We start from the raw sequence: 15570 nt of genomic DNA on the forward strand, positions 1-15570 counted from the left end.
CTTTTCATTTTTAAAATTGGTAGGGGCAGGGGTGGGTACAAGCTGCTGGAAGGGTGGGTGAATAAACATATGTTACCATTTCTTTGGTATTTATCACTTGCCAAGTTGTAACTAGTACTTGTCTAAGATAAATTGTGTATTCGTTTGCAGCATGAATTCAGTTATACCATATTATGAGGATGGCTATTTAAATGTTTAGAAGCCAAGTGTTGTTCCAAAATCAAGAAATTTACTAGCCACTATAGCCAAGAGGTGTTCCAAAATCAAGAAATTTACTAGCCACTATAGCCAAGAGGTGTTCCAAAATAAGAACTTTACTAGTCATTATAGCCAAGAGGTGTTCCAAAATCAAGAAATTTACTAGCCATTATAGCCAAGAGGTGTTCCAAAATCAAGAAATTTACTAGCCACTATAGCCAAGAGGTGTTCCAAAATCAAGAAATTTACTAGCCACTATAGCCAAGTGGTGTTCCAAAATCAAGAAATTTACTAGCCACTATAGCCAAGAGGTGTTCCAAAATCAAGAAATTTACTAGCCACTATAGCCAAGAGGTGTTCCAAAATCATGAAATTTACTAGCCATTATAGCCAGGAGGTGCACCAAAATCATAAGTTACTAGTCATTAGAACTGAAACAAATACCAAATTTTCTGATTAGCATATTGGTTTAATGTATTCGTATAGAATTCAAACATTCTGTCAGTGTTTCTAAAAGTTCAAAATCTGTGTTCTTGTCTACTTTAATATTTATTGACGCCCTTGGCACTGCCCCAAAAACACCAATACTGTCTAGTCACATGGAAACATAGTGAACTCAATCAACTAGATCAAATTTAATGACAGTTTAGAGTTCTTGATTACGTTGTTGTTGACTCAGACTAAAAGTCCAAGGAATGTACTGTTATTTTCCGTTTATTTATTTTCAAACTCTGTATGACCAGAAATGTTCCTTTATTGCTGAGACAGACTGGCAAAGAAGGTTGATAACTTTCAATTTTTTGTTAAGTTAAATGTGGAGACTACTTTAAAAATAAATTATGAAGGAAATGAGTTATTCACGATGAAAATTGTACAAAGCTACTTTACATATGCCTGGATCAGAATGCAGATATTTGAAGACAACTCATGTGCACAGTTGATGACTATTCATTTTCTGAGTTGGTATCCAAATCACACCCATTATTTCATTTATCGCAATGGTGAAAAGAAAGAAAAGTGAATTTTGAAATGTTGATTAATGCATAAAGTCGTTGTTGACCTTGATATGACCCCTGTTTGATACCTTGTTCTTTATCAACTTCCCATACTACAAATTATATTTTCATTTGCACCTAAATGCCAATATTGAGAGCAGTGTAACGACCCAGAATTTTGGACGTTATGGTTGCCGTGTGACTGTGCCTTGGAATTTCATGTGATTTAGTAGGCTGGCACTTGCTTCCTTTTAAAATAATTAAATGTTAAATAGTTTCCATTTTGCTTTGTGTCTTTCTTTTACAAAATGCTGCCAAATAATGACCGATGGCCAGTATTGTCATTAACTGTTGGGACTAGTCTTTAATGTAACTACTCTCTAAGCTAACAAAGGAATATTTGAATGCTAGTTTTCTGTTTTGGCAATAGCTAAATATTCTGATTCAAATGGTCAATCATTTAGTAATATACTGGCCTTGAGCTGGTTGACCACTACTAATTTCATGCCATGACCTCTAAATATGCATGGCAAATTATTTCAGATTCTAACCTCAAGAGGAGTCCATGTTGCTCCTCCCTTGACACTGCCCTGTCACCCAGTGACACAGTGGATTCTCTTGTACAAGGTTGGTTGATAATGTCTTATTTTTTACATAGTTTTGCATGGTAGAGACCCAGAATTAGATCTACACAAATAGCTGATCCTAATTCTGTATGAATGAGTTTTTCCAGGATCAGGTAGAGAAGCATTGTGTTTATGCCTTGTATGTGTCCATATTCACACACTATCTGACCTGTCAGTATGCTGCTACCTTTTTTTTATTGCATGTCTTGCCATGGATTTCATCATATTGGATTTATTTTGTTTATATCTGTCTCTTAATTAATTTCATCTACTTTTATTTCCTGATTACAAGAAAACCAAGTACTGTATAATGTGGTTTCACATAGATAGATATGCAATTTTTAAGCTTTAGTACCAGGAAATAACATAGTCTTGGTGGGAAGTTTTAGAACAAGTTTATAACATGGTTTTGGTGGGTAGCCAGTATAATATTTTAACATAGTCTTGGTGGGAAGTTTTAGAACAAGTTTATAACATGGTTTGGGTGGGTAGCCAGTATATGACATAGTCTTGGTGGGAAGTTTTAGAACAATTTTTAACATGGTTTGGGTGGGTAGCCAGTATATGACATAGTCTTGGTGGGAAGTTTTAGAACAAGTTTATAACATGGTTTTGGTGGGTAGCCAGTATAATATTTTAACATAGTCTTGGTAGGAAGTTTTAGAACAAGTTTATAACATGGTTTGGGTGGGTAGCCAGTATATGACATAGTCTTGGTGGGAAGTTTTAGAACAAGTTTATAACATGGTTTTGGTGGGTAGCCAGTATAATATTTTAACATAGTCTTGGTGGGAAGTTTTAGAACAAGTTTATAACATGGTTTAGGTGGGTAGCCAGTATATGACATAGTCTTGGTGGGAAGTTTTAGAACAAGTTTATAACATGGTTGGAGTGGGTAGCCAGTATAATATTTTAACATAGTCTTGGTGGGAAGTTTTAGAACAAATTTATAACATGGTTTTGGTGGGTAGCCAGTATAACATTTTAACATAGTCTTGGTGGGAAGTTTTAGAACACGTTTATCACATGGTTTGGGTGGATAGCCAGTATATGACATAGTCTTGGTGGCAAGTTTTAGTTCCAAAATATATTCATGGTGTGAAGTTTTGTTACCAGTATATGACATAGTCTTAGTGGGAACATTTAGTACCAGTAAATGACATGGTCTTTGTGGGTAGTTCTAGTACATGTACCTAGGAATGACACGGTCTTGGTGGGAAGTTTTAGTACCAGGATATGACAGTCTTGGTGGGAAGGTTTAGAACCAGTTTATGACATAGTCTTGGTGGGAAGTTTTAGTATCTGAGGATATGACATAGTCTTTCCAGGTAGCCAGAATATGACATGGTCTTGGTGGGAAGTTTTAGTACCAGTATATGACACAGTTTTGGTGGGAATGTTTAGAACCAATATATGACATAGTCATGGAGGGATGTTTTTGTACCAGAATATGACATAGTCTTTGTTGGTTACCAGAATATGACATGGTCTGGTGGGAAGTTTAGTACCAGTATATGACATAGTCATGGAGGGAAGTTTTAGTACCAGTATATGACATAGTCATGCAGGGAAGTTTTAGAACTTTAGTTTTGATATCAATTATGTTGACAAACAAACTCTTGCCCATTCACAAGTATATGTTTTGATAGCTGATTGATCATTAACCCTTTTCCGAGTAAGGTAGCAACTATCAGTTTCCTGCATGATACCCTTTAATGATAAAACATACAAACTTGTGTTTTAAGATCAGAATCAGTGATTATTAGCTGACTCATGTACACTCTTTCGTCATAAAATTAGTTTGAAACTCTAAGTGAACCAGTAGGCCTAATGGGAAATAATGGCGGACTTCACTAAGTCTGGGATGTACCAGTTTATTTGATTGTCTGTTTTCGTAAATCATCGGGAAAATATTTTCAGAAAAATATACAGATCATTGAAAGCGAAGCCAAGGTATTATTTTATTAAAGATTTAACTTTAAAATGCAAATTATGTATGTCAGAAACGTATGGGACAATGCTATGTTGTGGAATTTGCGAGATGCGCTTTAATGTCTAATCTGTTTTCCGAACTGACACGTATTTGTGAAAATACGGGGAAAAAAGCAAATAAGATGCTATTTAACCATTGCCTAAAATTACTACAAGGACGTAGACAAATAAATAAACCATAAATTTCCAATCCTGTCAATGGACTGTTGTAATGAAGCTATATGAAAATGAGTGATTACATTACGAAAACCTCTCCATCTAAAAATAGATGCAGTCACGTCTGTGTTGATTCTGTAGGACTCCTAGTTTTAAAATCCTAGCAAGACCTCTGAGTATATGACATAGTCATAAAGGGAAGTTTTAGAACCAGTATATGACACAGTTATGTAGGGAAGTTTTAGTACCAGTATATGACATAGTCATGCAGGGAAGTTTTAGTACTAGTATATGACATAGTCATGCAGGGAAGTTTTAGAACCAGTATATGACACAGTTATGTAGGGAAGTTTTAGTACCAGTATATGACATAGTCATAAAGGGAAGTTTTAGTACCAGTATATGACACAGTCTATGTGAGAAATCCCTCACTATAAGATGTGCTCACTTATAATAGTCATGGAGGGAAGTTTTTGTACCAGAATATTACAGTCTTTGTTGGTAACCAGAACATGACATGGTCTTGAGGTAAGTTTTAGTACCAGTATATGATATAGTCTTGGTGGGAAGTTTATTACCAGTATATGACATAGTCATGCACAGAAGTTTTAGTACCAGTATATGATGTAGTCTTGGTGGGAAGTTTAGTATCAGTATAAGACATAGTCATGTAGGGAAGTTTTAGTACCAGTATATGACATAGTCATGTATGGAAGTTTTAGTACCAGTATATGACACAGTCTTTGTGAGAAATCCCTCACTATAAGACTTGCTCACTTATAATGTGGACCACATTTATGGCTTCATTGAACAGTGGTGTAAATTGAACACTATATATTTTATTTATTCAGGATGCATAGTTATTCAAAAGGATAGAGGGCTTCTGTATGCATAGTTACTCAAATGGAAAGAGGGCTTCTGTATGCATAGTTACTCAAATGGATAGAGGGCTTCTGTATGGATAGTTACTCAAATGGAAAGAGGGCTTCTGTATGCATAGTTACTCAAATGGAAAGAGGGCTTCTGTATGCATAGTTACTCAAATGGAAAGAGGGCTTCTGTATACATAGTTACTCAAATGGATAGAGGGCTTCTGTATGCATGCTGAATGACAGTGAATTTAACTGGGGATTAAGGCTGTATTCCTGGTTGAGGACAAATCATAACTTTCTAACCTGTGTGATAGTGCGGTTTCTCTCTTTGTATATGTGTACCTGTCTATCTATAGCAAAACCTGATTTTAATAATGAACTTGGATTTTATTTTCAGATTAGCAAAGCATTAATACACATCCATTTGATTACATAATCAATATAATTATTTATTTGGTTATAACATGATTTGTTTTTAATAAAAAGATTTCATTGTAATTTTGGGGTTTATAATAGCTCTCTCTGTCTGTGTCTGTATACAGAGTGCAGTTCTGAGCATGTATTTGTTTGAAAATGATGTTGATTTTTATTGGAACAGTACAGAGCTTGAGACACTCAGTGAATTGTAAATTCAAAATGTATTGGTTCTAGTGTAGTTAATGGATTTGTAAAATCAAAATGTATTTGTTCTAGTATGATTAATGGATTTGTAAAATCAAAATGTATTGGTTCTAGTATGGTTAATGGATTTGTAAAATCAAAATGTATTGGTTCTAGTATAGTTAATGGATTTGTAAAATCAAAATGTATTGGTTCTAGTATAGTTAATGGATTTGTAAAATCAAATGTATTGATTCTATTGGTTAATGGATTTGTAAAATCAAAATGTATTGGTTCTAGTATGGTTAATGGATTTGTTAAATCAAATGTATTGATTCTAGTATAGTTAATGGATTTGTAAAATCAAAATGTATTGGTTCTAGTATAGTTAATGGATTTGTAAAATCAAAATGTATTGGTTCTAGTATGGTTAATGGATTTGTAAAATCAAATGTATTGATTCTATTGGTTAATGGATTTGTAAAATCAAAATGTATTGGTTCTAGTATAGTTAATGGATTTGTTAAATCAAATGTATTGATTCTAGTATAGTTAATGGATTTGTAAAATCAAAATGTATTGGTTCTAGTATAGTTAATGGATTTGTAAAATCAAAATGTATTGGTTCTAGTATGGTTAATGGATTTGTAAAATCAAAATGTATTGGTTCTAGTATAGTTAATGGATTTGTAAAATCAAAATGTATTGGTTCTAGTATAGTTAATGGATTTGTAAAATCAAAATGTATTGGTTCTAGTATAGTTAATGGATTTGTAAAATCAAAATGTATTGGTTCTAGTATGGTTAATGGATTTGTAAAATCAAATGTATTGATTCTGTTGGTTAATGGATTTGTAAAATCAAAATGTATTGGTTCTAGTATGGTTAATGGATTTGTAAAATCAAATGTATTGGTTCTAGTATAGTTAATGGATTTGTAAAATCAAATGTATTGATTCTATTGGTTAATGGATTTGTAAAATCAAAATGTATTGGTTCTAGTATGGTTAATGGATTTGTTAAATCAAATGTATTGATTCTAGTATAGTTAATGGATTTGTAAAATCAAAATGTATTGGTTCTAGTATAGTTAATGGATTTGTAAAATCAAAATGTATTGGTTCTAGTATGGTTAATGGATTTGTAAAATCAAATGTATTGATTCTATTGGTTAATGGATTTGTAAAATCAAAATGTATTGGTTCTAGTTTAGTTAATGGATTTGTAAAATCAAATGTATTGATTCTAGTATAGTTAATGGATTTGTAAAATCAAAATGTATTGGTTCTAGTATAGTTAATGGATTTGTAAAATCAAAATGTATTGGTTCTAGTATGGTTAATGGATTTGTAAAATCAAATGTATTGATTCTATTGGTTAATGGATTTGTAAAATCAAAATGTATTGGTTCTAGTATAGTTAATGGATTTGTAAAATCAAAATGTATTGGTTCTAGTATAGTTAATGGATTTGTAAAATCAAAATGTATTGGTTCTAGTATGGTTAATGGATTTGTAAAATCAAATGTATTGATTCTGTTGGTTAATGGATTTGTAAAATCAAAATGTATTGGTTCTAGTATGGTTAATGGATTTGTAAAATCAAATGTATTGGTTCTAGTATAGTTAATGGATTTGTAAAATCAAATGTATTGATTCTATTGGTTAATGGATTTGTAAAATCAAAATGTATTGGTTCTAGTATGGTTAATGGATTTGTTAAATCAAATGTATTGATTCTAGTATAGTTAATGGATTTGTAAAATCAAAATGTATTGGTTCTAGTATAGTTAATGGATTTGTAAAATCAAAATGTATTGGTTCTAGTATGGTTAATGGATTTGTAAAATCAAATGTATTGATTCTATTGGTTAATGGATTTGTAAAATCAAAATGTATTGGTTCTAGTATAGTTAATGGATTTGTTAAATCAAATGTATTGATTCTAGTATAGTTAATGGATTTGTAAAATCAAAATGTATTGGTTCTAGTATAGTTAATGGATTTGTAAAATCAAAATGTATTGGTTCTAGTATGGTTAATGGATTTGTAAAATCAAATGTATTGATTCTATTGGTTAATGGATTTGTAAAATCAAAATGTATTGGTTCTAGTTTAGTTAATGGATTTGTAAAATCAAATGTATTGGTTCTAGTATAGTTAATGGATTTGTAAAATCAAAATGTATTGGTTCTAGTATGGTTAATGGATTTGTTAAATCAAATGTATTGATTCTAGTATAGTTAATGGATTTGTAAAATCAAAATGTATTGGTTCTAGTATAGTTAATGGATTTGTAAAATCAAAATGTATTGGTTCTAGTATGGTTAATGGATTTGTAAAATCAAATGTATTGATTCTATTGGTTAATGGATTTGTAAAATCAAAATGTATTGGTTCTAGTATAGTTAATGGATTTGTTAAATCAAATGTATTGATTCTAGTATAGTTAATGGATTTGTAAAATCAAAATGTATTGGTTCTAGTATAGTTAATGGATTTGTAAAATCAAAATGTATTGGTTCTAGTATGGTTAATGGATTTGTAAAATCAAAATGTATTGGTTCTAGTATAGTTAATGGATTTGTAAAATCAAAATGTATTGGTTCTAGTATAGTTAATGGATTTGTAAAATCAAAATGTATTGGTTCTAGTATAGTTAATGGATTTGTAAAATCAAAATGTATTGGTTCTAGTATGGTTAATGGATTTGTAAAATCAAATGTATTGATTCTGTTGGTTAATGGATTTGTAAAATCAAAATGTATTGGTTCTAGTATGGTTAATGGATTTGTAAAATCAAATGTATTGGTTCTAGTATAGTTAATGGATTTGTAAAATCAAATGTATTGATTCTATTGGTTAATGGATTTGTAAAATCAAAATGTATTGGTTCTAGTATGGTTAATGGATTTGTTAAATCAAATGTATTGATTCTAGTATAGTTAACGGATTTGTAAAATCAAAATGTATTGGTTCTAGTATAGTTAATGGATTTGTAAAATCAAAATGTATTGGTTCTAGTATGGTTAATGGATTTGTAAAATCAAATGTATTGATTCTATTGGTTAATGGATTTGTAAAATCAAAATGTATTGGTTCTAGTATAGTTAATGGATTTGTTAAATCAAATGTATTGATTCTAGTATAGTTAATGGATTTGTAAAATCAAAATGTATTGGTTCTAGTATAGTTAATGGATTTGTAAAATCAAAATGTATTGGTTCTAGTATGGTTAATGGATTTGTAAAATCAAATGTATTGATTCTATTGGTTAATGGATTTGTAAAATCAAAATGTATTGGTTCTAGTTTAGTTAATGGATTTGTAAAATCAAATGTATTGGTTCTAGTATAGTTAATGGATTTGTAAAATCAAATGTATTGATTCTATTGGTTAATGGATTTGTAAAATCAAAATGTATTGGTTCTAGTATGGTTAATGGATTTGTAAAATCAAATGTATTGGTTCTATTGGTTAATGGATTTGTAAAATCAAAATGTATTGGTTCTAGTATAGTTAATGGATTTGTTAAATCAAAATGTATTGGTTCTAGTATGGTTAATGGATTTGTAAAATCAAATGTATTGATTCTATTGGTTAATGGATTTGTAAAATCAAAATGTATTGGTTCTAGTATAGTTAATGGATTTGTTAAATCAAAATGTATTGGTTTTAGTATAGTTAATGGATTTGTAAAATCAAAATGTATTGGTTCTAGTATAGTTAATGGATTTGTTAAATCAAAATGTATTGGTTCTAGTATAGTTAATGGATTTGTAAAATCAAAATGTATTGGTTCTAGTATGGTTAATGGATTTGTTAAATCAAATGTATTGGTTCTATTGGTTAATTTATTTGTAAAATCAAAATGTATTGGTTCTAGTATAGTTAATGGATTTGTAAAATCAAAATGTATTGGTTCTATTATTGTTAATGATTTGTAAAACCAAAATGTATTTGTTCTAGTATGGTTAATGGATTTGTAAAATCAAAATGTATTGGTTCTAGTATGGTTAATGGATTTGTAAAATCAAAATGTATTGGTTATATTGGTTAATGGATTTGTAAAATCAAATGTATTGATTCTATTGGTTAATGGATTTGTAAAATCAAAATGTATTGGTTCTAGTATGGTTAATGGATTTGTAAAATCAAAATGTATTGGTTCTAGTTTAGTTAATGGATTTGTAAAATCAAATGTATTGATTCTATTGGTTAATGGATTTGTAAAATCAAAATGTATTGGTTCTAGTATAGTTAATGGATTTGTTAAATCAAAATGTATTGGTTTTAGTATAGTTAATGGATTTCTAAAATCAAAATGTATTGGTTCTAGTATGGTTAATGGATTTGTAAAATCAAAATGTATTGGTTCTAGTATAGTTAATGGATTTGTAAAATCAAAATGTATTGGTTCTAGTATGGTTAATGGATTTGTTAAATCAAATGTATTGGTTCTATTGGTTAATTTATTTGTAAAATCAAAATGTATTGGTTCTAGTATAGTTAATGGATTTGTAAAATCAAAATGTATTGGTTCTATTATTGTTAATGATTTGTAAAACCAAAATGTATTTGTTCTAGTATGGTTAATGGATTTGTAAAATCAAAATGTATTGATTCTAGTATAGTTAATGGATTTGTAAAATCAAAATGTATTGGTTCTAGTATGGTTAATGGATTTGTTAAATCAAATGTATTGGTTCTATTGGTTAATTTATTTGTAAAATCAAAATGTATTGGTTCTAGTATAGTTAATGGATTTGTAAAATCAAAATGTATTGGTTCTATTATTGTTAATGATTTGTAAAACCAAAATGTATTTGTTCTAGTATGGTTAATGGATTTGTAAAATCAAAATGTATTGATTCTAGTATAGTTAATGGATTTGTAAAATCAAAATGTATTTATTGGTTCTAGTATAGTTAATGGATTTGTAAAATCAAAATGTATTGGTTCTAGTATGGTTAATGGATTTGTAAAATCAAAATGTATTGGTTCTAGTATAGTTAATGGATTTGTAAAATCAAAATGTATTGGTTCTAGTATAGTTAATGGATTTGTAAAATCAAAATGTATTGGTTCTAGTATAGTTAATGGATTTGTAAAATCAAAATGTATTGGTTCTAGTATGGTTAATGGATTTGTAAAATCAAATGTATTGATTCTATTGGTTAATGGATTTGTAAAATCAAAATGTATTGGTTCTAGTATGGTTAGTGGATTTGTAAAATCAAATGTATTGGTTCTAGTATAGTTAATGGATTTGTAAAATCAAATGTATTGATTCTATTGGTTAATGGATTTGTAAAATCAAAATGTATTGGTTCTAGTATAGTTAATGGATTTGTTAAATCAAATGTATTGATTCTAGTATAGTTAATGGATTTGTAATATCAAAATGTATTGGTTCTAGTATAGTTAATGGATTTGTAAAATCAAAATGTATTGGTTCTAGTATGGTTAATGGATTTGTAAAATCAAAATGTATTGGTTCTAGTATAGTTAATGGATTTGTAAAATCAAAATGTATTGGTTCTAGTATAGTTAATGGATTTGTAAAATCAAAATGTATTGGTTCTAGTATAGTTAATGGATTTGTAAAATCAAAATGTATTGGTTCTAGTATGGTTAATGGATTTGTAAAATCAAATGTATTGATTCTATTGGTTAATGGATTTGTAAAATCAAAATGTATTGGTTCTAGTATGGTTAATGGATTTGTAAAATCAAATGTATTGGTTCTAGTATAGTTAATGGATTTGTAAAATCAAATGTATTGATTCTATTGGTTAATGGATTTGTCAAATCAAAATGTATTGGTTCTAGTATGGTTAATGGATTTGTTAATCAAATGTATTGATTCTAGTATAGTTAATGGATTTGTAAAATCAAAATGTATTGGTTCTAGTATAGTTAATGGATTTGTAAAATCAAAATGTATTGGTTCTAGTATGGTTAATGGATTTGTAAAATCAAATGTATTGATTCTATTGGTTAATGGATTTGTAAAATCAAAATGTATTGGTTCTAGTATAGTTAATGGATTTGTTAAATCAAATGTATTGATTCTAGTATAGTTAATGGATTTGTAAAATCAAAATGTATTGGTTCTAGTATAGTTAATGGATTTGTAAAATCAAAATGTATTGGTTCTAGTATGGTTAATGGATTTGTAAAATCAAATGTATTGATTCTATTGGTTAATGGATTTGTAAAATCAAAATGTATTGGTTCTAGTTTAGTTAATGGATTTGTAAAATCAAATGTATTGGTTCTAGTATAGTTAATGGATTTGTAAAATCAAATGTATTGATTCTATTGGTTAATGGATTTGTAAAATCAAAATGTATTGGTTCTAGTATGGTTAATGGATTTGTAAAATCAAATGTATTGGTTCTATTGGTTAATGGATTTGTAAAATCAAAATGTATTGGTTCTAGTATAGTTAATGGATTTGTTAAATCAAAATGTATTGGTTCTAGTATGGTTAATGGATTTGTAAAATCAAATGTATTGATTCTATTGGTTAATGGATTTGTAAAATCAAAATGTATTGGTTCTAGTATAGTTAATGGATTTGTTAAATCAAAATGTATTGGTTCTAGTATAGTTAATGGATTTGTAAAATCAAAATGTATTGGTTCTAGTATGGTTAATGGATTTGTTAAATCAAATGTATTGGTTCTATTGGTTAATTTATTTGTAAAATCAAAATGTATTGGTTCTAGTATAGTTAATGGATTTGTAAAATCAAAATGTATTGGTTCTATTATTGTTAATGATTTGTAAAACCAAAATGTATTTGTTCTAGTATGGTTAATGGATTTGTAAAATCAAAATGTATTGGTTCTAGTATGGTTAATGGATTTGTAAAATCAAAATGTATTGGTTATATTGGTTAATGGATTTGTAAAATCAAATGTATTGATTCTATTGGTTAATGGATTTGTAAAATCAAAATGTATTGGTTCTAGTATGGTTAATGGATTTGTAAAATCAAAATGTATTGGTTCTAGTTTAGTTAATGGATTTGTAAAATCAAATGTATTGATTCTATTGGTTAATGGATTTGTAAAATCAAAATGTATTGGTTCTAGTATAGTTAATGGATTTGTTAAATCAAAATGTATTGGTTTTAGTATAGTTAATGGATTTGTAAAATCAAAATGTATTGGTTCTAGTATGGTTAATGGATTTGTAAAATCAAAATGTATTGGTTCTAGTATAGTTAATGGATTTGTAAAATCAAAATGTATTGGTTCTAGTATGGTTAATGGATTTGTTAAATCAAATGTATTGGTTCTATTGGTTAATTTATTTGTAAAATCAAAATGTATTGGTTCTAGTATAGTTAATGGATTTGTAAAATCAAAATGTATTGGTTCTATTATTGTTAATGATTTGTAAAACCAAAATGTATTTGTTCTAGTATGGTTAATGGATTTGTAAAATCAAAATGTATTGGTTCTAGTATGGTTAATGGATTTGTAAAATCAAAATGTATTGGTTATATTGGTTAATGGATTTGTAAAATCAAAATGTATTGGTTATATTGGTTAATGGATTTGTAAAATCAAAATGTATTGGTTATATTGGTTAATGGATTTGTTAAATCAAATGTATTGGTTCTATTGGTTAATTTATTTGTAAAATCAAAATGTATTGGTTCTAGTATCGTTAATGGATTTGTAAAATCAAAATGTATTGGTTCTATTATTGTTAATGATTTGTAAAACCAAAATGTATTTGTTCAGGTATGGTTAATGGATTTGTAAAATCAAAATGTATTGGTTCTAGTATGGTTAATGGATTTGTAAAATCAAAATGTATTGGTTATATTGGTTAATGGATTTGTAAAATCAAAATGTATTGGTTATATTGGTTAATGGATTTGTAAAATCAAAATGTATTGGTTATATTGGTTAATGGATTTGTTAAATCAAATGTATTGGTTCTATTGGTTAATTTATTTGTAAAATCAAAATGTATTGGTTCTATTATTGTTAATGATTTGTAAAACCAAAATGTATTTGTTCTAGTATGGTTAATGGATTTGTAAAATCAAAATGTATTGGTTCTAGTATGGTTAATGGATTTGTAAAATCAAAATGTATTGGTTATATTGGTTAATGGATTTGTAAAATCAAAATGTATTGGTTATATTGGTTAATGGATTTGTTAAATCAAATGTATTGGTTCTATTGGTTAATTTATTTGTAAAATCAAAATGTATTGGTTCTAGTATAGTTAAAGGATTTGTAAAATCAAAATGTATTGGTTCTATTATTGTTAATGATTTGTAAAACCAAAATGTATTTGTTCTAGTATGGTTAATGGATTTGTAAAATCAAAATGTATTGGTTCTAGTATGGTTAATGGATTTGTAAAATCAAAATGTATTGGTTATATTGGTTAATGGATTTGTAAAATCAAAATGTATTGGTTATATTGGTTAATGATTTGTAAAATCAAAATGTATTGGTTATATTGGTTAATGGATTTGTAAAATCAAAATGTATTGGTTATATTGGTTAATGGATTTGTAAAATCAAAATGTATTGGTTCTATTGGTTAATTTATTTGTAAAATCAAAATGTATTGGTTATATTGGTTAATGATTTGTAAAATCAAAATGTATTGGTTATATTGGTTAATGGATTTGTAAAATCAAAATGTATTGGTTATATTGGTTAATGGATTTGTAAAATCAAAATGTATTGGTTATATTGGTTAATGGATTTGTAAAATCAAAATGTATTGGTTATATTGGTTAATGATTTGTAAAATCAAAATGTATTGGTTATATTGGTTAATGATTTGTAAAATCAAAATGTGTTGGTTATATTGGTTAATGGATTTGTAAAATCAAAATGTATTGGTTCTATTGGTTAATGATTTGTAAAATCAAAATGTATTGGTTATATTGGTTAATGGATTTGTAAAATCAAAATGTATTGGTTATATTGGTTAATGGATTTGTAAAATCAAAATGTATTGGTTCTATTGGTTAATGGAATGAGATTGTTCTTCTGTTTATTATTATTGTAATTATTAAATCACTGCTCAACCATTTCGACATTGAAGTTATTTATATTTCTTTATTGTCAACTGTATTTTCAAAATGCTTTATGCATCTAGTGACATAAGTGTAGTTGTGGTAGTGCTTGCACTTTCTGCTTCCAGCTGCTGCCACTGGCAAGCCCCATACATCTAGTGATGAAAATGGGAGCCAAGTGTATATAATTAAATGTATTTATGTGAGCTTCTAAATTGTTTGACACTCGCAAGGAAACAAAAAGTATTGAATTTCCACAATGATTCCAATTTTATGCATCTAGTGACGTAAGTGTAGTTGTGGTAGTGCTTGCACTTTCTGCTTCCAGCTGCTGCCACTGGCAAGCCCCATACATCTAGTGATGAAAATGGGAGCCAAGTGTATATAATTAAATGTATTTATGTGAGCTTCTAAATTGTTTGACACTCGCAAGGAAACAAAAAGTATTGAATTTCCACAATGATTCCAATTTTTTAAATAGAGTTTATCACATTTAGGCTAGGTTTGGTGATTAAATACAATAAGTACATTTATTCAGCTATTTGGAGACACAGTGTTAATATAGTAATTACTGACTCCCTCATTGTAATACTGTCCATGGGCATACTAGAATAGACCACCTTATGATGAAAGTGCTTATGTTGAAATACATGATACATATAATTTTTCTACTACTTAATATAACAAGATCCGTGTCCTTATAACAGGAAGCACATTATAATGAAGGGCCACATAATGAGGGAGTGATGTAATTGTGCCAACAAAGTCTGACTGTCACTTTTGATCATAAAAACTATCATAATGCAAAAATACATTGTGATTCTTACCTGTCATACCACAACATTAGTATGGATACACAAGCCTTGTGATGCGTACCTATCATATCAGAAAATTCAATGGTATACACAGGCCTTGTGATGCATACTTCTGATATCACAACATTAGTAGGGATACACAGGCCTTATGATGCATACCTCTCATATCACAACATTAGTAGGGATACACAGGCCTTGTGATGCATACCTATCAATTCAGAAAATTCAATGGGATACACAGGCTTTGTGATGTATA

General features: G+C 28.6%; 1 protein-coding gene across 1 annotated transcript in view; it reads left to right on the forward strand.

Annotated features, from left to right (window-relative positions):
• Positions 1–15570, forward strand: part of LOC149794757 (uncharacterized) — a 79101-nt gene that overhangs the window by 23670 nt on the left and 39861 nt on the right. The window contains exon 5 of the mRNA XM_089966231.1: positions 1737–1820. Coding sequence (XP_089822357.1) covers positions 1737–1820 — 84 coding nt within the window. The remainder of the gene's footprint in view (positions 1–1736; positions 1821–15570) is intronic.

The sequence above is a fragment of the Sinohyriopsis cumingii genome, chromosome 7 (genome assembly GCF_028554795.1).
Source record: "Sinohyriopsis cumingii isolate HCF-2022 chromosome 7, ASM2855479v2, whole genome shotgun sequence".
Lineage (NCBI taxonomy): Eukaryota > Metazoa > Mollusca > Bivalvia > Unionida > Unionidae > Sinohyriopsis > Sinohyriopsis cumingii.